The following is a 22,467-nucleotide window of genomic DNA, read 5'->3' as shown; positions in this document are numbered from 1 at the left end:
ATGATGGCTGGATGGTGGTTGGATGATGGTTGGATGGTGGTTGGATGATGGTTGGATGGTGGTTGGATGATGGCTGGATGGTGGTTGGATGATGGTTGGATGGTGGTTGGATGGTGGCTGGATGATGGTTGGATGATGGTTGGATGGTGGTTGGATGGTGGTTGGATGGTGGCTGGATGGTGGTTGGATGATGGTTGGATGGTGGTTGGATGGTGGTTGGATGGTGGTTGGATGATGGTTGGATGATGGCTGGATGGTGGTTGGATGATGGTTGGATGATGGTTGGATGGTGGTTGGATGGTGGTTGGATGGTGGTTGGATGATGGCTGGATGGTGGTTGGATGGTGGCTGGATGATGGTTGGATGGTGGTTGGATGATGGTTGGATGGTGGTTGGATGATGGCTGGATGGTGGTTGGATGATGGTTGGATGGTGGTTGGATGGTGGTTGGATGATGGTTGGATGATGGTTGGATGGTGGTTGGATGATGGTTGGATGATGGTTGGATGATGGCTGGATGGTGGTTGGATGGTGGTTGGATGATGGTTGGATGGTGGTTGGATGATGGTTGGATGATGGCTGGATGGTGGTTGGATGATGGTTGGATGGTGGTTGGATGGTGGTTGGATGATGGTTGGATGGTGGTTGGATGATGGCTGGATGGTGGTTGGATGATGGTTGGATGATGGTTGGATGGTGGTTGGATGATGGCTGGATGGTGGTTGGATGATGGTTGGATGGTGGTTGGATGGTGGTTGGATGGTGGTTGGATGATGGCTGGATGGTGGTTGGATGGTGGTTGGATGATGGTTGGATGGTGGTTGGATGATGGCTGGATGGTGGTTGGATGGTGGTTGGATGATGGCTGGATGATGGTTGGATGGTGGTTGGATGATGGATGGTGGTTGGATGGTGGTTGGATGATGGTTGGATGATGGTTGGATGGTGGTTGGATGATGGTTGGATGGTGGTTGGATGGTGGTTGGATGGTGGTTGGATGATGGTTGGATGATGGTTGGATGGTGGTTGGATGATGGTTGGATGATGGTTGGATGGTGGTTGGATGATGGTTGGATGGTGGTTGGATGGTGGTTGGATGGTGGTTGGATGGTGGTTGGATGATGGTTGGATGGTGGTTGGATGATGGCTGGATGGTGGTTGGATGGTGGTTGGATGGTGGCTGGATGGTGGTTGGATGGTGGTTGGATGGTGGCTGGATGGTGGCTGGATGCTGGTTGGATGGTGGCTGGATGGTGGTTGGATGATGGTTGGATGATGGCTGGATGATGGTTGGATGGTGGTTGGATGATGGCTGGATGATGGTTGGATGGTGGTTGGATGATGGCTGGATGATGGTTGGATGGTGGTTGGATGATGGCTGGATGGTGGTTGGATGGTGGTTGGATGATGGCTGGATGATGGTTGGATGGTGGTTGGATGATGGCTGGATGATGGCTGGATGGTGGTTGGATGATGGTTGGATGATGGCTGGATGGTGGTTGGATGATGGCTGGATGATGGTTGGATGGTGGCTGGATGGTGGTTGGATGATGGTTGGATGATGGCTGGATGATGGCTGGATGGTGGTTGGATGATGGTTGGATGATGGCTGGATGGTGGTTGGATGATGGTTGGATGGTGGTTGGATGATGGCTGGATGGTGGTTGGATGATTGTTGGATGATGGCTGGATGGTGGCTGGATGGTGGTTGTATGGTGGTTGGATGGTGGTTGGATGATGGTTGGATGGTGGTTGGATGATGGTTGGATGGTGGCTGGATGGTGGTTGGATGGTGGCTGGATGGTGGCTGGATGGTGGTTGGATGGTGGTTGGATGATGGCTGGATGGTGGATGGATGATGGCTGGATGATGGCTGGATGGTGGTTGGATGGTGGTTGGATGGTGGTTGGATGGTGGTTGGATGATGGCTGGATGATGGTTGGATGGTGGTTGGATGATGGTTGGATGATGGCTGGATGGTGGTTGGATGGTGGTTGGATGGTGGTTGGATGATGGTTGGATGATGGCTGGATGGTGGTTGGATGGTGGTTGGATGATGGTTGGATGATGGTTGGATGGTGGTTGGATGATGGCTGGATGGTGGTTGGATGGTGGTTGGATGATGGTTGGATGGTGGCTGGATGTTGGCTGGATGGTGGTTGGATGATGGCTGGATGATGGTTGGATGGTGGTTGGATGGTGGCTGGATGGTGGTTGGATGGTGGTTGGATGGTGGTTGGATGGTGGTTGGATGGTGGCTGGATGGTGGCTGGATGGTGGTTGGATGGTGGCTGGATGGTGGTTGGATGATGGTTGGATGATGGTTGGATGGTGGTTGGATGATGGCTGGATGGTGGTTGGATGATGGTTGGATGGTGGTTGGATGGTGGCTGGATGGTGGCTGGATGGTGGTTGGATGATGGTTGGATGATGGTTGGATGGTGGTTGGATGGTGGCTGGATGGTGGTTGGATGATGGTTGGATGGTGGTTGGATGATGGTTGGATGATGGCTGGATGGTGGTTGGATGATGGTTGGATGGTGGTTGGATGATGGTTGGATGGTGGTTGGATGATGGTTGGATGGTGGTTGGATGATGGTTGGATGGTGGTTGGATGGTGGCTGGATGATGGTTGGATGATGGTTGGATGGTGGTTGGATGGTGGTTGGATGGTGGCTGGATGGTGGCTGGATGGTGGTTGGATGGTGGTTGGATGGTGGTTGGATGGTGGCTGGATGATGGTTGGATGGTGGCTGGATGGTGGTTGGATGATGGTTGGATGATGGCTGGATGGTGGTTGGATGATGGTTGGATGATGGCTGGATGGTGGTTGGATGGTGGCTGGATGATGGTTGGATGGTGGTTGGATGATGGTTGGATGGTGGTTGGATGATGGCTGGATGGTGGTTGGATGATGGTTGGATGGTGGTTGGATGGTGGTTGGATGATGGTTGGATGATGGCTGGATGGTGGTTGGATGATGGTTGGATGATGGTTGGATGGTGGCTGGATGGTGGTTGGATGGTGGTTGGATGGTGGTTGGATGATGGTTGGATGGTGGTTGGATGATGGCTGGATGGTGGTTGGATGATGGTTGGATGGTGGTTGGATGGTGGTTGGATGATGGTTGGATGGTGGTTGGATGATGGCTGGATGGTGGTTGGATGGTGGTTGGATGATGGTTGGATGGTGGTTGGATGATGGCTGGATGGTGGTTGGATGATGGTTGGATGGTGGTTGGATGGTGGTTGGATGATGGTTGGATGATGGTTGGATGATGGTTGGATGGTGGTTGGATGATGGTTGGATGGTGGTTGGATGGTGGTTGGATGATGGTTGGATGATGGTTGGATGGTGGTTGGATGATGGTTGGATGGTGGTTGGATGATGGTTGGATGGTGGTTGGATGGTGGTTGGATGATGGTTGGATGGTGGTTGGATGATGGCTGGATGGTGGTTGGATGGTGGTTGGATGATGGTTGGATGGTGGTTGGATGATGGTTGGATGGTGGTTGGATGGTGGTTGGATGGTGGCTGGATGATGGTTGGATGGTGGTTGGATGATGGATGGTGGTTGGATGATGGTTGGATGGTGGTTGGATGGTGGTTGGATGGTGGTTGGATGGTGGTTGGATGGTGGATGGATGGTGGTTGGATGGTGGTTGGATGGTGGTTGGATGGTGGTTGGATGGTGGTTGGATGGTGGTTGGATGGTGGTTGGATGGTGGTTGGATGGTGGTTGGATGGTGGTTGGATGGTGGTTGGATGGTGGTTGGATGGTGGTTGGATGGTGGTTGGATGGTGGTTGGATGATGGTTGGATGGTGGTTGGATGGTGGTTGGATGGTGGTTGGATGATGGTTGGATGGTGGTTGGATGATGGTTGGATGATGGTTGGATGGTGGTTGGATGATGGTTGGATGGTGGTTGGATGATGGTTGGATGGTGGTTGGATGATGGCTGGATGGTGGTTGGATGATGGCGCTAATCAGCCTCATGTCATTGATTAGAAACTAGCACACGATGTTCTCTCTGCGTGTTTTTTGGCTCAGATGTTCCTGATACACGTAACGTGACGTAACGTAGCGTCTGCTATGGCTAGCAGAGCTGATGTCGACTGGTTGCCATGGTAACAGGTGTGAGGTGAAGCCGGTGCATTTAGAAAACAAAGTGTTTTGAGTTTTTCCTTTTTCTTCGTCTTTAACGTAAAGAACCACAGAAACCAGATTATCAAAACGTCGCCGGTTTCCTGCTCTTCCTGTCGGTGATGGCGGCGCAGCAGCTGTGGCTAGCGTTAGCGGCTAACGCTAGCACTCGATGTGGTCACCATGGTTACACCTGGCTGCTCCGCCTCACACAGAACTGTAAATGTGTTGATGCTTCGTCTTTCATGCGAACATCACAACCAAAAACAAACATTTTCCAAGAAAAATACTTTTTATTTCATTATAAATCCACATATTTGTGTCTATGAAAGCATAAAACTCCCGCTTCACGTGTTGGTGTTTTTTCTCCGTGTCGTTTGTTTCGTTATGGTTGAAGTAAATCAAACCGCTGAAGCCGGTTGGATGTCACACAAACACAGACAGCAACAGGGGAGGGAGGGGACAACGGCGGCCATCTTTAAATCCCCGAGGCGCTCCTCAGGTTTTATGTCCCACAGCGTCCAGAGTGTCCATTTGTCCCCAAGACAGAGGAGGGATGAAGAAACGTCTGGAGGTCAGAGGTCGTCCTCCCATCGCTTGTTTCTCAGGCGTCCAGCAGGAGGCGCTGCTCCCACAGTGATCCTTTGGCATGTGACCATATAGGAGGAGCAGCGGCACCAGAACCTCCTGGTTGGACCGACCCGGAACCAGAACCTCACTGGGTCCAGAACATCAGCAGGCTGAGATCCGGGCCGGATCTGGACCGGAGGCGATTCCAGGCCAGAACACCTGGAGGAGGGGGGAGCGGTTAGTCTCCATAGCAACAGGGTGGAAAAAGTATTCACACCCCTAAATGTTCAGAACCTCACAGGCTGCCTGTCTGCAGACTGAACTTTGACTAGGCCGTTCAAACCCATGAATCTAAAAAATCCCATAATGTCTGGCTGCATGTTCAGGCTGGTGATCCTGCCGGACAGTGACCTTTGACCCCAGTCACCTGTCCAGGTGTGTGTGTGTCCAGGTGTGTGTGTGTGTCCAGGTGTGTCTGTGTGTCCAGGTGTGTGTGTGTCCAGGTGTGTGTGTCCAGGTGTGTGTGTGTCCAGGTGTGTGTGTGTGTCCAGGTGTGTGTGTCTAGGTGTGTGTGTCTAGGTGTGTGTGTCCAGGTGTGTGTGTCCAGGTGTGTGTGTTCAGGTGTGTGTGTGTGTCCAGGTGTGTGTGTCCAGGTGTGTGTGTGTTCAGGTGTGTGTGTCCAGGTGTGTGTGTCTCCAGGTGTGTGTGTCTAGGTGTGTGTGTCCAGGTGTGTGTGTCCAGGTGTGTGTGTTCAGGTGTGTGTGTGTCTCCAGGTGTGTGTGTCCAGGTGTGTGTGTCTGGGTGTGTGTGTCCAGGTGTGTGTGTCCAGGTGTGTGTGTCCAGGTGTGTGTGTCCAGGTGTGTGTGTGTCCAGGTGTGTGTGTCCAGGTGTGTGTGTGTGTCCAGGTGTGTGTGTCCAGGTGTGTGTGTCTAGGTGTGTGTGTCTAGGTGTGTGTGTCCAGGTGTGTGTGTCCAGGTGTGTGTGTTCAGGTGTGTGTGTGTCTCCAGGTGTGTGTGTGTTCAGGTGTGTGTGTGTGTCCAGGTGTGTGTGTGTGTCCAGGTGTGTGTGTGTTCAGGTGTGTGTGTCCAGGTGTGTGTGTCTCCAGGTGTGTGTGTCCAGGTGTGTGTGTCCAGGTGTGTGTGTGTCCAGGTGTGTGTGTTCTCACCTCTTCCTCGTCTGAGTGTGAAAAAAATCTGAAAAACAGAAGAAAGAATAAAAGTAGAGTTCCTGATTGATCGATCATGTCCTGACCAGTTCAGGTCAAAGGTCATCGTGTTCAGTCATCAGAGCTGCACTGTAAACTGTACCGTTGAGTTAAATTGAAAAAGTTGTTTTTAATTCCAACATTTCGACTTTAACTGAATAAATTTAGTGAATTTAATTTATTTCATGAATCACTGAAAGACTTGAGGCTCTTTAGTCCTTCCTGATTTCAAAATAAAAGCCTGCACCAGGTCAGGGGTCACCAGAGGACAAGACCTCACGATTTCTGATGGGAAATCTGACTGAGTGCAACGTTCATTTACCAACGAGTGCTGCTGAGGCCATGAGGCGGATGGGGTCAGAGGTCACCTGTTTGTCTGAACACAGAGGTCTAGAACACAGGAAGTGGATGAATCAACTGTCCTCTTCCTCCTGAACTCTGGCTGCGTCTGTCCGTCCGTCTCTCTCCTCATCTTCATCCACAGGAGATGAAATGGCTTTAATTTTAGTTGCAGCTTTTCTGAGGAAGCCATAGATGTGAGAGGCACCGGCCTTGGATTAGACCGTTTTCTGTATGCAGGAGCCAGATGCAAAGCAAACAAGACCGTTTCTCTGTGCCACGGCTCCAGCAGGGGGCGCTGCGTGATTAATGTGAGCTTCGTACAGAACTGAAGCAGCAGCCGACAAACGAACACCAGAGATGGCGCAAGCTAACGGTCCGCAAGCTAACGGTCCGCAAGCTAACGGTCCGCAAGCTAACCGTCCGCAAGCTAACCGTCCGCAAGCTAACCGTCCGCAAGCTAACCGTCCGCAAGCTAACCGTCCGCAAGCTAACCGTCCGTAAGCTAACCGTCCGTAAGCTAGCCTGAGCCTGGTGTTCACCTGAATGTTTCATCTGAGCTGAACTGATTCATTATAAAGAACTGGTTCAGTATAAAGAACTGTTCTGGACCTGAACTGTTCAGAAGCGGTCAGACTTCCCGCCCCTGGATTCTCTCCACACAGGCTGAGTCAGACTTTATAAGCGCAGAGAGAGAGTCTGCATGCTGCAACATGACATCACTATATATATTATTATTATTATTATTAGAACCAATCCTGGAACACTTTGGTGATGACAAACATCCGGCTGAGCTCTACGCTCCAACTCCCATGATGCACTGCCCCCATCTCCGCCCTGCAGTAAGTATGCAGTGTTTATACTGCCCCCACATGGTGGCACCATGCGCTGCATCTCAGCATCACCATCAGGAACAGAACCGGTTCTGTCTGAAGATCCGATCCGATGATCCAACAGGAAAACAGACGACAGCAAGTTACAACCAGAACCAACCATCTGGTGTTGGACTGGACCCACACTGATCTGGTTCTGATCCGGTTCTGGGTCTTTTCCTCTCTGTGGAAGAGTTTTAACTGCTGACATTGAGGTTCTGCTGCTTCTCTCCCATCCAGTGGGACCAGGAGCGTCACCAGGAATCTTGGGCCCCTGACATCAGATGACATTGGGCCCCTGACATCAGGTGACATTGGGCCCCTGACATCAGGTGACATTGGGCCCCTGACATCAGGTGACATTGGGCCCCTGACATCAGGTGACATTGGGCCCCTGACATCAGGTGACATTGGGCCCCTGACATCAGATGACATTGGGCCCCTGACATCAGGTGACATTGGGCCCCTGACATCAGATGACATTGGGCCCCTGACATCAGGTGACATTGGGCCCCTGACATCAGGTGACATTGGGCCCCTGACATCAGATGACATTGGGCCCCTGACATCAGATGACATTGGGCCCCTGACATCAGGTGACATTGGGCCCCTGACATCAGGTGACATTGGGCCCCTGACATCAGATGACATTGGGCCCCTGACATCAGGTGACATTGGGCCCCTGACATCAGGTGACATTGGGCCCCTGACATCAGGTGACATTGGGCCCCTGACATCAGGTGACATTGGGCCCCTGACATCAGGTGACATTGGCCCCTGACATCAGGTGACATTGGGCCCCGGACATCAGGTGACATTGGGCCCCTGACATCAGGTGACATTGGGCCCCTGACATCAGATGACATTGGGCCCCTGACATCAGGTGACATTGGGCCCCTGACATCAGATGACATTGGGCCCCTGACATCAGGTGACATTGGGCCCCTGACATCAGGTGACATTGGGCCCCTGACATCAGGTGACATTGGGCCCCTGACATCAGGTGACATTGGGCCCCTGACATCAGGTGACATTGGGCCCCTGACATCAGGTGACATTGGGCCCCTGACATCAGGTGACATTGGGCCCCTGACATCAGGTGACATTGGGCCCCTGACATCAGGTGACATTGGGCCCCTGACATCAGGTGACATTGGGCCCCTGACATCAGATGACATTGGGCCCCTGACATCAGATGACATTGGGCCCCTGACATCAGGTGACATTGGGCCCCTGACATCAGGTGACATTGGGCCCCTGACATCAGGTGACATTGGGCCCCTGACATCAGGTGACATTGGGCCCCTGACATCAGGTGACATTGGGCCCCTGACATCAGGTGACATTGGGCCCCTGACCAGCTGCTGTTATCTGACCCATAAAAAGCGTCACAGTTTTAAAGGCTGCATCTGCTTTGCTTTCTTTGGTTCAATCCTGATACCAGCTCAATATTTACTGCTCATGAATTTATCATCCAACAGTCCACATCCAGGATGCTAGTAGGTGGTTTAATGTTTTCTATTAGTTTAGATACTGAAACGTCTCCACCAACGAGCAACAGTCTAAAGCAACGAGCAAAACACACATAAAGTTATCCAGACTTCTAAACATGCTAGTAGCTGCATTTTATTCAGGCTGCAGTTTGTAACTTTAATAAAAACATGTTTCCTCCATATTTGTTACAGCTGTCACCATGTAGCAGTTATGAGACAGATAATCTGTGGAAACAATCAATCTCCTCCATCTGCTTCCTGAATTACTGGTTAAAGTGATGCACCGTTCTGACCAAAACAACCAATCAGAACCAGGAGGAGGGTCTTAGTGCTGTCAATCATCCTCATTCACTCACTGCTAAATGTGCTAATGGTGGAGAAACAACTTATCATTACAGGAAACCGTTTATCTGCCGTCATTGGTAGCTATGCTAACTAAACTGAGCATTTACAACAGGCTATGCTAACTGCAGAATAGCACAGAGCGAGGGGGAGGAAGGATGAGCAGCAACATGAGGTTGTGATTGACAGCACTAAAACTCTCCTGCCTCTGGTTGTTTCCAGCACTGGGAGAAAGCAGAGGAAACAGATTTTTCACAGATTACCTCTCATACCAAACTGTCACAACATAATGACTGTTTTAACAAATATGTGGAAAAATATTTATATAAAAGTTACTGCAGCTTTAATTTCACTTAGGAGAGGACGGATCAGGAGGGACGTGGGTTAGAGCTGCTGCTGACTGACTCATCTGTTAAGTGGTAAAAGGTACAAGTTAAATATATGAATATGTTGGTAATTTGTTTCCTTAATTCATTAAATGCTGTGAAATGGAGGCAAACAGTCTGTAGCTAAGCTAATTATGCTAAATGGTTGATAATCTCACACAGTCTACTCACCTCTTGGAGAAAAACTGGGTTATAAATTAACACTCTCACCTTTTTCTCTATTTCTCTAGAAAACCTGACTATAACTTTTCTTAGCAGCACAGTAACAGCCACAGTCGCTGCTGTATTCAGCTGCAGTTTCTACTGACTGCAGCTGAACAGCGTCACCGTGAAGCTCCAGGCTGGAACGAACCATTTAACCCAGATAGGGGGGTTCAGGGCAGAAACGGATGTGTGTTTATTGGTCTGGGAGGGAACATTACATTTTTACTGCTAAACACAATCTTTGAAAATACAAAATGATTTTGTATTTGACAGGATCCTGATTTTTTTTTAAATTTCTATGAACAATAAATAAAAATTAAAAAAAACTGTGGAGGGCCCCCTGCTGGTCAGGGCCCCTAGAATCATCACTTTCCCCCCCTTTACCAGCCCCTGAGTGGGACATTGTAACCTAATCTATAAATAATAATAATATTAGTCGTTCCTCATTAAACTGAATTGTGACTCTCCTGCTGCGTCTGAACAAATGAAGCTTCTCTGGTTTGATTTCAGATGCTGCTCCAGAGGAAGCGTCTCAGTGTCTCATCGTTTTATTTAATTTCTGAAAAAGTTCCTCCTCCTGCTCAGAAATCCCAGTTCAGTTCTCTCCTCACACCTGAGCTCAGCTCCGCTTCTTCTCCCCGGATACATGAGGACAAAAATAAAATCCGCAGCGCAGCCACCGGCCACCAGGTGTCACTGTGGCTCCGCGTGAGGAATCCGGCTGGGACCAAACCGGGCTGGACCTCTGCAGCGTCACGCCGCTCTGTGCCGGCCTGATGATCCATCAGGCTGCAGGAACCCTGGCTGCTCTGACCTCTGTGACCTGTGACCTGTGACCTCTCTGCATGAATTCCTGAACATCCAGTTTGCTGGAGACGCAGATTTAAGCTTCCTCCCACTCAGGGGCTGGTAAAGGGGGGGAAAGTGATGAGGATTCTAGGGGCCCTGACCAGCAGGGGGCCCTCCACAATTTAATCATTTATTTTTTGTTCATAGACATAAGATAAAAAAAATCAGGATCCTGTCAAATACAAAATCATTTTGTATTTTCAAAGATTGTGTTTAGCAGTAAAAATGTAATGTTCCCTCCCAGACCAATAAACACACATCCGTTTTTGCCCTGAACCCCCCTATCTGGGTTAAATGGTTCGTTCCAGCCTGGAGCTTCATGGTGACGCTGTTCAGCTGCAGTCAGTAGAAACTGCAGCTGAATACAGCAGCGACTGTGGCTGTTACTGTGCTGCTAAGAAAAGTTATAGTCAGGTTTTCTAGAGAAATAGAGAAAAAGGTGAGAGTGTTAATTTATAACCCAGTTTTTCTCCAAGAGGTGAGTAGACTGTGTGAGATTATCAACCATTTAGCATAATTAGCTTAGCTACAGACTGTTTGCCTCCATTTCACAGCATTTAATGAATTAAGGAAACAAATTACCAACATATTCATATATTTAACTTGTCCCTTGTACCTTTTACCACTTAACAGATGAGTCAGTCAGCAGCAGCTCTAACCCACGTCCCTCCTGATCCGTCCTCTCCTGAGGGAAATTAAAGCTGCAGTAACTTTTATATAAATATTTTTTCCACATATTTGTTAAAACTGTCATTATGTTGTGACAGTTTGGTATGAGAGGTAAACTGTGAAAAATCTGTTTCCTCTGCTTTCTCCCAGTGCTGGAAACAACCAGAGGCAGGAGAGTTTTAGTGCTGTCAATCACAACCTCATGTGGTGCTGCTCATCCTTCCTCCCCTCGCTCTGTGCTATTCTGCAGTTAGCATAGCCTGTTGTAAATCTTCAGTTTAGTTAGCATAGCTACCAATGACGGCAGATAAACGGTTTCCTGTAATGATAAGTTGTTTCTCCACCATTAGCACATTTAGCAGTGAGTGAATGAGGATGATTGACAGCACTAAGACCCTCCTCCTGGTTCTGATTGGTTGTTTTGGTCAGAACGGTGCATCACTTTAACCAGTAATTCAGGAAGCAGATGGAGGAGATTGATTGTTTCCACAGATTATCTGTCTCATAACTGCTACATGGTGACAGCTGTAACAAATATGGAGGAAACATGTTTTTATTAAAGTTACAAACTGCAGCCTGAATAAAATGCAGCTACTAGCATGTTTAGAAGTCTGGATAACTTTATGTGTATTTTGCTCGTTGCTTTAGACTGTTGCTCGTTGGTGGAGACGTTTCAGTATCTAAACTAATAGAAAACATTAAACCACCTACTTGCATCCTGGATGTGGACTGTTGGATGATAAATTCATGAGCAGTAAATATTGAGCTGGTATCAGGATTGAACCAAAGAAAGCAAAGCAGATGCAGCCTTTAAAACTGTGACGCTTTTTATGGGTCAGATAACAGCAGCTGGTCAGGGGCCCAATGTCACCTGATGTCAGGGGCCCAATGTCACCTGATGTCAGGGGCCCAATGTCACCTGATGTCAGGGGCCCAATGTCACCTGATGTCAGGGGCCCAATGTCACCTGATGTCAGGGGCCCAATGTCACCTGATGTCAGGGGCCCAATGTCACCTGATGTCAGGGGCCCAATGTCATCTGATGTCAGGGCCCAATGTCACCTGATGTCAGGGGCCCAATGTCATCTGATGTCAGGGCCCAATGTCACCTGATGTCAGGGGCCCAATGTCACCTGATGTCAGGGGCCCAATGTCATCTGATGTCAGGGGCCCAATGTCACCTGATGTCAGGGGCCCAATGTCACCTGATGTCAGGGGCCCAATGTCACCTGATGTCAGGGGCCCAATGTCACCTGATGTCAGGGGCCCAATGTCATCTGATGTCAGGGGCCCAATGTCACCTGATGTCAGGGGCCCAATGTCACCTGATGTCAGGGGCCCAATGTCATCTGATGTCAGGGGCCCAATGTCACCTGATGTCAGGGGCCCAATGTCACCTGATGTCAGGGGCCCAATGTCACCTGATGTCAGGGGCCCAATGTCACCTGATGTCAGGGGCCCAATGTCACCTGATGTCAGGGGCCCAATGTCACCTGATGTCAGGGGCCCAATGTCATCTGATGTCAGGGGCCCAATGTCACCTGATGTCAGGGGCCCAATGTCACCTGATGTCAGGGGCCCAATGTCACCTGATGTCAGGGGCCCAATGTCACCTGATGTCAGGGGCCCAATGTCACCTGATGTCAGGGGCCCAATGTCATCTGATGTCAGGGGCCCAATGTCATCTGATGTCAGGGGCCCAATGTCACCTGATGTCAGGGGCCCAATGTCACCTGATGTCAGGGGCCCAATGTCACCTGATGTCAGGGGCCCAATGTCACCTGATGTCAGGGGCCCAATGTCACCTGATGTCAGGGGCCCAATGTCACCTGATGTCAGGGCCCAATGTCATCTGATGTCAGGGGCCCAATGTCACCTGATGTCAGGGGCCCAATGTCATCTGATGTCAGGGGCCCAATGTCACCTGATGTCAGGGGCCCAATGTCACCTGATGTCAGGGGCCCAATGTCACCTGATGTCAGGGGCCCAATGTCACCTGATGTCAGGGGCCCAATGTCACCTGATGTCAGGGGCCCAATGTCACCTGATGTCAGGGGCCCAATGTCATCTGATGTCAGGGGCCCAATGTCACCTGATGTCAGGGGCCCAATGTCACCTGATGTCAGGGGCCCAATGTCATCTGATGTCAGGGGCCCAATGTCACCTGATGTCAGGGCCCAATGTCATCTGATGTCAGGGGCCCAATGTCACCTGATGTCAGGGGCCCTATGTCTCCTGATGCCAGGGGGCCAATGTCTCCTGATGTCAGGGGCCCAACGTCACCTGATGTCAGGGGCCCAATGTCACCTGATGTCAGGGGCCCAATGTCATCTGATGCCAGGGGCCCAATGTCACCTGATGTCAGGGGCCCAATGTCACCTGATGTCAGGGGCCCAATGTCACCTGATGTCAGGGGCCCAATGTCACCTGATGTCAGGGGCCCAATGTCACCTGATGTCAGGGGCCCAATGTCACCTGATGTCCGGGGCCCAATGTCACCTGATGTCAGGGGCCCAATGTCATCTGATGTCAGGGCCCAATGTCACCTGATGTCAGGGGCCCAATGTCATCTGATGTCAGGGGCCCAATGTCACCTGATGTCAGGGGCCCAATGTCACCTGATGTCAGGGCCATGTCATCTGATGTCAGGGGCCCAATGTCACCTGATGTCAGGGGCCCAATGTCACCTGATGTCAGGGGCCCAATGTCACCTGATGTCAGGGGCCCAATGTCACCTGATGTCAGGGGCCCAATGTCACCTGATGTCAGGGGCCCAATGTCACCTGATGTCAGGGGCCCAAAATTCCTGGTGACGCTCCTGGTCCCAAATAGTGAAGGACGGGAATCTGTCTCTCTCTCTCTCTGTAGCTTCGTCATGTTTTCAGTTTGTTTAAAACATTTTCTTTCTGAACTCCTTTGTGGCTCCTGCTGGAAGCAAAGCTGCCGTCACATCTAAACACTTCCTTCCTCTTCTTCCATGAAGACCCAGCATGATGCTGCCACCACCGCCTACAGGTGAAGCGTCTGTCTGCCTGAACGGGGCGGGACTTTCCTCTGGTCCGTCATTTATCCACTGAAAATAAATCTGTGCTGAAGCTCAAAGAATCCTCCAGACGGACGTCTCCATGTCTCCACATGTCTCTACGTCTTCACATGTCTCCATGTCTCCACATGTCTCCACATGTCGACGCCTTGAAGCTCCAGCTGAACAAAACAGCAGAGGAGGAGGAGAGCCGAGACGAAGAAGAAACAAAACGAACCGGAGCTGAAAATCGACTATGAAGACAGGCCGAGGGACGGGGGACACTGGACATGGCCGAGGGACGGGGGGGCAGAGGGACGGGGGTCACTGGACATGGCAGAGGGACGGGGGTCTCAGTCTGTTTGTGCCTGATTCAGATTTAACATTTTGTCTTCTTGCTCTGAAACGTCGCCTCTCTGTCTGTCCCCGTCTCGCCTCCCTCGCCTCTCTGTCTGTCCCCGTCTCGCCTCTCTGTCTGTCCCCGTCTCGCCTCTCTGTCTGTCCCCGTCTCGCCTCCCTCGCCTCTCTGTCTGTCCCCGTCTCGCCTCTCTGTCTGTCCCCGTCTCGCCTGTCTCTCTGTCCTGCAGAAACAATCTGGATTCAAGTTTCACAATTTGCTGCAGTTTGAAGAACAAAACCACAGAGTTCGTCATTCCGTCCCCGGCTGACCTTGGTGCTAGCGCCTCGGTTTTCTAGCGCCGGGAAACCAAATGACCACAGATCTGTCACATAGAATGGAGCCCAGCAGCTCTATGATGTTCTGTTCTCAAACAGAAACGTATTTATGTGTTTCACAGACCAGATCATGTGACCTTAGATCACAGACTGCCGCTAACTGGCTAACACGCTATTAGCACAGCTAGCGGTTCAATGCGTTAGCATTTGTACGAACTCTGAGGACGTTTAGCGCCCTTAGCTTCCCCTCCAGGATGTTTTCTGGATAAATTACCATCAGTTTGTTGTTCTATTCTTTCCATTTTATCAAAACTTTAACACAGACGTCAAATTTTATTCAACTCTAAGTTTAAAAAACAGTCAAGAAAATTAGCGCTTCACAATTTATTCAGAAAAAATCCTGTAGGGGAAGTTAATGCTTCTTAAAGTTAGCAAAACGCTTCACATTAGCTCAGCTATTAGCCGCTAGCACAGCTTTGAATTATCACTATTAAGCAGCATGAAAGCCCCCTGCCCTCCCCCACCACACTGAGCCAGGTTCTGGTGAGGTCACTTCCTGTTAAACAGGAAGTTGTCCCTCTCCACTGTCCATGATTGGATGCAGTCAGCTGAGTAAATCGACTGAACAGCCCTTCAAAGTAAAGGTCTAGCTTGGTGGGACTCACCGCTGAGCGCCGCTGCTCCTCACAGGAAGTCCAGTTTGACTCCGGGACGGAGCAGAAAAAGAAACGCAGTGAGACAAACAGGAAGGGGAGTCGGCGCGGAGCGTCCGGCTTCCTGTTATTGGGACGCGGCGTCCTCGTCGAGACTCGGGTTCAGGTCCACCACGGTCGTCCCTCTGAGAGAAGCTCCTGCCTCTGCCGCCGGCGTGCAGCTTTTATTAGCGCCTGGAAGAGATGGGAACGCCATCAGAACGCCGTCAGAACGCCATCAGAACGCCGTCAGAACGCCATCAGAACGCCATCAGAACGCCATCAGAACGCCGTCAGAACGCCGTCAGAACGCCATCAGAACCGGACTGGGCCGGCCGCTCGGCGGGTCGGTTACCTGCACCCCCCGCGGCGGAGGGAGGCAGCGCCAGGACGCCGCTGGCTCCGCCCCCTCCGCCTCCGTTGGTCTGGGAGCAGACGTTGGCGTGACGCGCCGCGGCTTTCTGCTTGTAGTGGTTGCTATGGAGCTTGTACTTCATCAGCAGGATGAAGATGAAGACGAGCACCGACGCCACAATGATCCCGCCGATGATGATGATCATGGTGCCGCCCAGGAACTGGAGGGACAGACAGGAAGTTAGACGCCAGGGTGGAGGAAAGCTGCTGCTGTGACCTGGTTTCCATGACAACAAGAAGCTGCCTACAGGAGCAGGAGGTTACTGATTAAATGCACTAACAGGATGCCGTACAGAGGACAAACAGGACAACTGAGACGGACCAGGACACGTCCAAGACAGGAGGGACAGGAAGTAGGACAGGAAGTAGGACAGGTGGGACAGGAAGTAGGACAGGTAGAACAGGAAGTAGGATAGGAAGTAGGACGGGTGGGACAGGAAGTAGGACAGGAAGTAGGACAGGAAGTAGGACAGGTAGAACAGGAAGTAGGACATGAAGTAGGACAGGAAGTAGGACAGGAAGTAGGACAGGAGGGACAGGAAGTAGGACAGGAAGTAGGACAGGTAGAACAGGAAGTAGGACAGGAAGTAGGACAGGAAGTAGGACAGGAAGTAGGACAGGTAGAACAGGAAGTAGGACAGGAAGTAGGACAGGAAGTAGGACAGGAAGTAGGACAGGAAGTAGGACAGGAAGTAGGACAGGAAGTAGGACAGGAAGTAGGACAGGTAGAACAGGAAGTAGGACAGGAAGTAGAACAGGAAGTAGGACAGGAAGTAGAACAGGAAGTAGGACAGGGAGTAGGACAGGAAGTATGACAGGTAGAACAGGAAGTAAGACAGGAGGGACAGGAAGTAGAACAGGAAGTAGGACAGGTAGGACAGGAAGTAGGACAGGTAGAACAGGAAGTAGGACAGGAAGTAGGACAGGAAGTAGGACAGGAAGTAGGACAGGAGGGACAGGAAGTAGGACAGGAAGTAGGACAGGAGGGACAGGAAGTAGGACAGGAAGTAGGACAGGTAGGACAGGAAGTAGGACAGGTAGAACAGGAAGTAGGACAGGAAGTAGGACAGGAAGTAGGACAGGAAGTAGGACAGGTAGAACAGGAAGTAGGACAGGAAGTAGGACAGGAAGTAGGACAGGAAGTAGGACAGGAAGTAGGACAGGAAGTAGGACAGGAAGTAGGACAGGAAGTAGGACAGGTAGAACAGGAAGTAGGACAGGAAGTAGGACAGGAAGTAGGACAGGAAGTAGGACAGGAAGTAGGACAGGTAGAACAGGAAGTAAGACAGGAGGGACAGGAAGTAGGACAGGAAGTAGGACAGGAAGTAGGACAGGTAGAACAGGAAGTAGGACAGGAAGTAGGACAGGTAGAACAGGAAGTAGGACAGGAAGTAGGACAGGAAGTAGAACAGGAAGTAGGACAGGAAGTAGGACAGGAAGTAGGACAGGAGACAGGAAGTAGGACAGGAGGGACAGGAAGTAGGACAGGAAGTAGGACAGGTTCAGGCTCATGAATTAAACTTCTAGTTTATTTTATTGGTTCAGTGAAACAAAGTCAGAAAATAAACGAGTTGATGATGATGCAACCTGTGTAGTAATGATTATGATTGATTGATTGATTGATTGATTGATCCCAGTCTGACCTCCCCTGCTGCCCCACAGTATGATGCTGTCACCACTATGCTTCACTGAATCGATTTGTTAATTTTGGTCTGTTAAGGTCCATTAACCAGAACCTCTGGGACCAGAACCTCTGGGACCAGAACCAGAACCTCTGGGACCAGAACCAGAACCTCTGGGACCAGAACCTCTGGGACCAGAACCAGAACCTCTGGGACCAGAACCTCTGGGACCAGAACCAGAACCTCTGGGACCAGAACCTCTGGGCTTTCAGAATGAAGGGGGACTAACGGATCTGGTGACCAGATCAGTGAACTGGGATCTGTGGTCCAGTTCAGTTTGGTGAACTGGGCCCAGTATGGGTCCCGGTAGGCGGAGCACCGACCTGGTCCCGGATGGAGTGGCAGCGGCCGTACTCTGAGTCGGTGGTGAAGGAGACGCAGCCCACCATCTTGGTTCCGGTCAGCGCGGTGACGCCGTCGTCGTAGACCGCCAGGACGCAAAGCTCGTAGTCCCGCGCCGCCGCCAGGTCGCTCAGCAGGAAGTACTTGTGATTGGCCGGGATCATCCTGCAGGCAGACGGAGACGGGTGATTGGCTCTGGGTCCAGAGGAATGCTAATGCTAATGCTAACCACGGCTACAGCTGCATCAACTCAACACGTTTCCATTCAAACTGCAACAGAACCAAAAACATTAAAAACGGCCCTACAGTAGAACCGGGTCAGAACCGCTCCAGAGATCCGGGCCAGCAGAATCCTCTGGGTGAATAATAGGGTTAGTGGCAGCCATGTTGGGAGCCAACATGGCCGCCACAGCGCCGAATCGTTCATGCGGATGATGTAGAGCCGAGGCTCCACCAGGCGGCGCTCTAAACCTGAGGCATCATGGGAGTTTTTCTCTGACAGCCGCCGTTCCACGCTCCACTCTTGATCCAGTCAGAACAGAATCAGAACCGGACTCTTCCTGGTTCTGCTGCAGAAGCAAAACGAGTTCTGATGATCCGCTCGGATTAGAAACGCAGCGAAATGCAGGATGCGACGTGATTGGCTGAAAATGCCGATCTAGTCCATCACTTCCTGCTGGCAGAAGATCAGATCAGAATATTGTGAAGCAGCCTGGAGGAGAATCGGACCATCGATGAGCCACAGCAGAGCTGGATTAGTGACGCCGTCTTCACCCGCCATCATCATCTTCATCATCATCATCATCATCATCTTCTTCTTCTTCTGCTGCTGCTGCTCTGGGACAGACTCGTCCAACAGAGACGGAGTCTCTGATCTTCCAGATGGTCGGTGTTTCCAGCTCTGGATGGAGGACAAGCTGGACGTTTTGTCTTGTGACCGCTGGGACAGAGGGACAGGAAGGATGAAGAGGTGGACGGTGACATTAAGAGGAGAGCAGGAGAGGAAACCTGATGCCTTCATCACCTCAGCAGAATATGATCAGCTGTCATCTCCTCCTCTTCCTCTCATCGCTGCATCAGCTGAGTCTTTCATCAGCCGCCTTCCTGCCCTGCTTTAGTCTCTCTCTCACACACACACACACACACACACACACCCGATAACAGAAAGCCTTTCATGAAAGCACAAGCATCCAGTTCTGTGGGACAGAGGAGGAAGAGGAGCAGCGGAGAATATTAAAGGAGGAAGAATCGATTTCTTCATTTCCTGCTGCTGACGGAGGCGAAGCTTTTCCTGATTCTCATCCTCACAGGGAGACTCTGTTTGGCCTGGAGAGTCGGGAAAAGGTGGAGGAGGAAGCTGGGCAGGTTTCTGTTGGCCCAGAGGAAGAAGAGGAGGAAGGCAGAAACATCTCCTCTTCCTCTTCCTCTTCCTCCAGAGTCTGACTGGAGCAACGTCAGCGCGTCCGCCAAGAGATTCTGCAGGAGGAACTAAAACCCTCATGGGATGAGAACCACAGAAGAAGAAGATCAACTTTTGACATATTAGCTTCCATTTTGTTTTGGCTTCCAGTTTACTTCCTGTTAGCTTCCAGTTTATTTTAGCTTCCAGTTTACTTCCTGTTAGCTTCCAGTTTACTTCCTGTTAGCTTCCAGTTTGTTTCCTGTTAGCTTCCAGTTTATTTCCTGTTAGCTTCCAGTTTGTTTCCTGTTAGCTTCCAGTTTACTTCCTGTTAGCTTCCAGTTTACTTCCTGTTAGCTTCCAGTTTACTTCCTGTTAGCTTCCAGTTTATTTCCTGTTAGCTTCCAGTTTGTTTCCTGTTAGCTTCCATTTTGTTTCCTGTTAGCTTCCAGTTTACTTCCTGTTAGCTTCCAGTTTACTTCCTGTTAGCTTCCAGTTTATTTTAGCTTCCAGTTTGTTTCCTGTTAGCTTCCAGTTTATTTTAGCTTCCAGTTTACTTCCTGTTAGCTTCCAGTTTACTTCCTGTTAGCTTCCAGTTTGTTTCCTGTTAGCTTCCAGTTTATTTTAGCTTCCAGTTTGTTTCCTGTTAGCTTCTTGTTTACTTCCTGTTAGCTTCCAGTTTGCTTCCTGTTAGATTCCAGATCACTTCCTGTTAGCTTCCTGTTTACTTCCTGTTAGATTCAAGTTCACTTCCTGTTAGCTTCCTGTTTACTTCCTCTTAGCTTCCAGTCTAGACTCAATTATATCAAAGCTTTTTTTCTTCCTTGTAGAATATTTGTTCCTAAAAAAGAGGCTGAAAAAATTATAATGTGCAAAATTTCATGAATTGTTTTTCCTTTAAGTTTTTCCAACTGTAAAAATAAATGTATTTCATTTCTACAGCAAACAACTTGGAGTAAAAAGGAAAAATATTAGCATGCGCCACCTGTCTGTGGCTCTGAAGGGCAAATGAAAACATTTTAAATCTGTAAAGTTTTTCTGCTTTTCTGCAATTCAGTGCTTAAGAAAAGAAAAGAATCTTATATTCGTATTTATTTTTTTTCTTCTCTGCTGGATGAAACAAAAAAAATTACATAATTACATTTTTTCTCTTTTACTCTATTAGCTGATGCAGACATTAAAGAAATATATTTTTATGATCACACTTTTTTGTTCACCTTCAGGAAAAGGCGAGCAAAACGTCAAAAAGTGTTAAAATATTTTAACCTTGTTTTTTTATTGATTCATTTTTTACTTTTACTTGAGAAAAAAGGAAAACGTGGCGAGGCTGTGAGGAAACGGGTCTTCAGGAACAAGACGCTTCATTTTATCAGGAAACATTCAGGAGCTGCTTCTTCTTCTTCTTCTTCCAACACGACTTGTTTTGGTGTTTGGGTTGGTCATTATTGCAGTTAAGGTATTTCCATAAAACTCCTCCATGTTGACTTGTTTTGTCTTCTTCTCTTTACGATGAGGATACAACACTGCCCCCTACATCAGAAGATGATAATAAATAAAAACAGTGGAATATGACAGATGGAGCAGCTTCTGTCCACGCAGCTGTGGGAGGCGGTAGAACCATGATTTCTGTTCAGGCAGCTCCAGGACAGCCTCTGCTGGAACATTTGGAGGGAAACGTCCTACAGTCTCCCAGCTGTTAGGACCCCTAACAGCATGTGGATCTTCACATCACACTTTCAAACTTCAGTGAGTCCAAACATGAGTTTGAATCCTCTGGGTTGCATGGTGGACATTTGCAGTGACTGATTTCAGCTGATAGTTATTGATTTGGCCAGTAGGGGGCAGTCATGCATCGCTGAGACTCCCGGATGGTCAGCTGAAGGCGGTAAGACGATGTGGACAGGAAGGACATCCGGTCAGGATCAGGGGTTCCCCAGAAAACCTGCTAAGCCCGGTGGTCGGGGCGTCGGGGCGGTCCACTGACGGTCCACTGGCGGTCCACTGGCGGTCCACTGGCAGTCCACTGGCGGTCCACTGACGGTCCACTGACGGTCCACTGGCGGTCCACTGGCGGTCCACTGGCGGTCCACTGACGGTCCACTGACGGTCCACTGGCAGTCCACTGACGGTCCACTGACGGTCCACTGACAGTCCACTGACGGTCCACTGACGGTCCACTGACGGTCCACTGGCGGTCCACTGGCAGTCCACTGACGGTCCACTGACGGTCCACTGACGGTCCACTGGCAGTCCACTGACGGTCCACTGACGGTCCACTGACAGTCCACTGACGGTCCACTGACGGTCCACTGATGGTCCACTGGCGGTCCACTGACGGTCCACTGACGGTCCACTGGCGGTCCACTGGCAGTCCACTGGCGGTCCACTGACGGTCCACTGACGGTCCACTGGCGGTCCACTGATGGTCCACTGACGGTCCACTGACGGTCCACTGGCGGTCCACTGACGGTCCACTGACGGTCCACTGGCAGTCCACTGATGGTCCACTGACGGTCCACTGACGGTCCACTGATGGTCCACTGACGGTCCACTGACGGTCCACTGACGGTCCACTGACAGTCCACTGATGGTCCACTGGCAGTCCACTGACGGTCCACTGGCGGTCCACTGGCGGTCCACTGACGGTCCACTGACGGTCCACTGACGGTCCACTGACGGTCCACTGGCGGTCCACTGGCGGTCCACTGGCGGTCCACTGACGGTCCACTGACGGTCCACTGACGGTCCACTGACGGTCCACTGACGGTCCACTGACGGTCCACTGACGGTCCACTGACGGTCCACTGGCGGTCCACTGGCAGTCCACTGATGGTCCACTGACAGTCCACTGACGGTCCACTGGCAGTCCACTGACGGTCCACTGACGGTCCACTGGCGGTCCACTGGCGGTCCACTGATGGTCCACTGGCAGTCCACTGATGGTCCACTGACAGTCCACTGATGGTCCACTGGCAGTCCACTGATGGTCCACTGGCGGTCCACTGGCAGTCCACTGATGGTCCACTGACGGTCCACTGACGGTCCACTGGCGGTCCACTGGCGGTCCACTGACGGTCCACTGACGGTCCACTGGCAGTCCACTGATGGTCCACTGATGGTCCACTGACGGTCCACCGGGTTTTTGTATTAAAAGATGTTAAGTTGACAG

At 50.6% G+C, this 22,467-nt stretch overlaps 1 protein-coding gene across 2 annotated transcripts in view; it reads right to left on the bottom strand.

Annotated features, from left to right (window-relative positions):
• Positions 1–4,417: 4,417 nt before the first annotated feature.
• LOC103460068 (leucine-rich repeat and fibronectin type III domain-containing protein 1-like protein) overlaps positions 4,418–22,467 on the bottom strand; it is a 30,398-nt gene continuing 12,348 nt past the window's right edge. The window contains exons 7-11 of one of the 2 annotated variants that reach the window (XM_081614823.1): positions 17,881–18,064; positions 15,817–16,036; positions 15,435–15,656; positions 5,880–5,907; positions 4,418–4,933 (exon numbers count right to left, since the gene is read on the bottom strand). In XM_081614823.1, coding sequence (XP_081470949.1) covers positions 15,550–15,656; positions 15,817–16,036; positions 17,881–18,064 — 511 coding nt within the window. In that variant the 3' untranslated portion in view covers positions 4,418–4,933; positions 5,880–5,907; positions 15,435–15,549. The remainder of the gene's footprint in view (positions 4,934–5,879; positions 5,908–15,434; positions 15,657–15,816; positions 16,037–17,880; positions 18,065–22,467) is intronic. The other variant, XM_081614824.1, reaches the window with a different exon arrangement.

Source organism: Poecilia reticulata, chromosome 13 (assembly GCF_904066995.2).
Source record: "Poecilia reticulata chromosome 13, P_reticulata-male-v2, whole genome shotgun sequence".
Lineage (NCBI taxonomy): Eukaryota > Metazoa > Chordata > Actinopteri > Cyprinodontiformes > Poeciliidae > Poecilia > Poecilia reticulata.
Note: the sequence above shows the minus strand (reverse complement) of the source record. Positions and strands in the feature narration are given on the sequence as shown.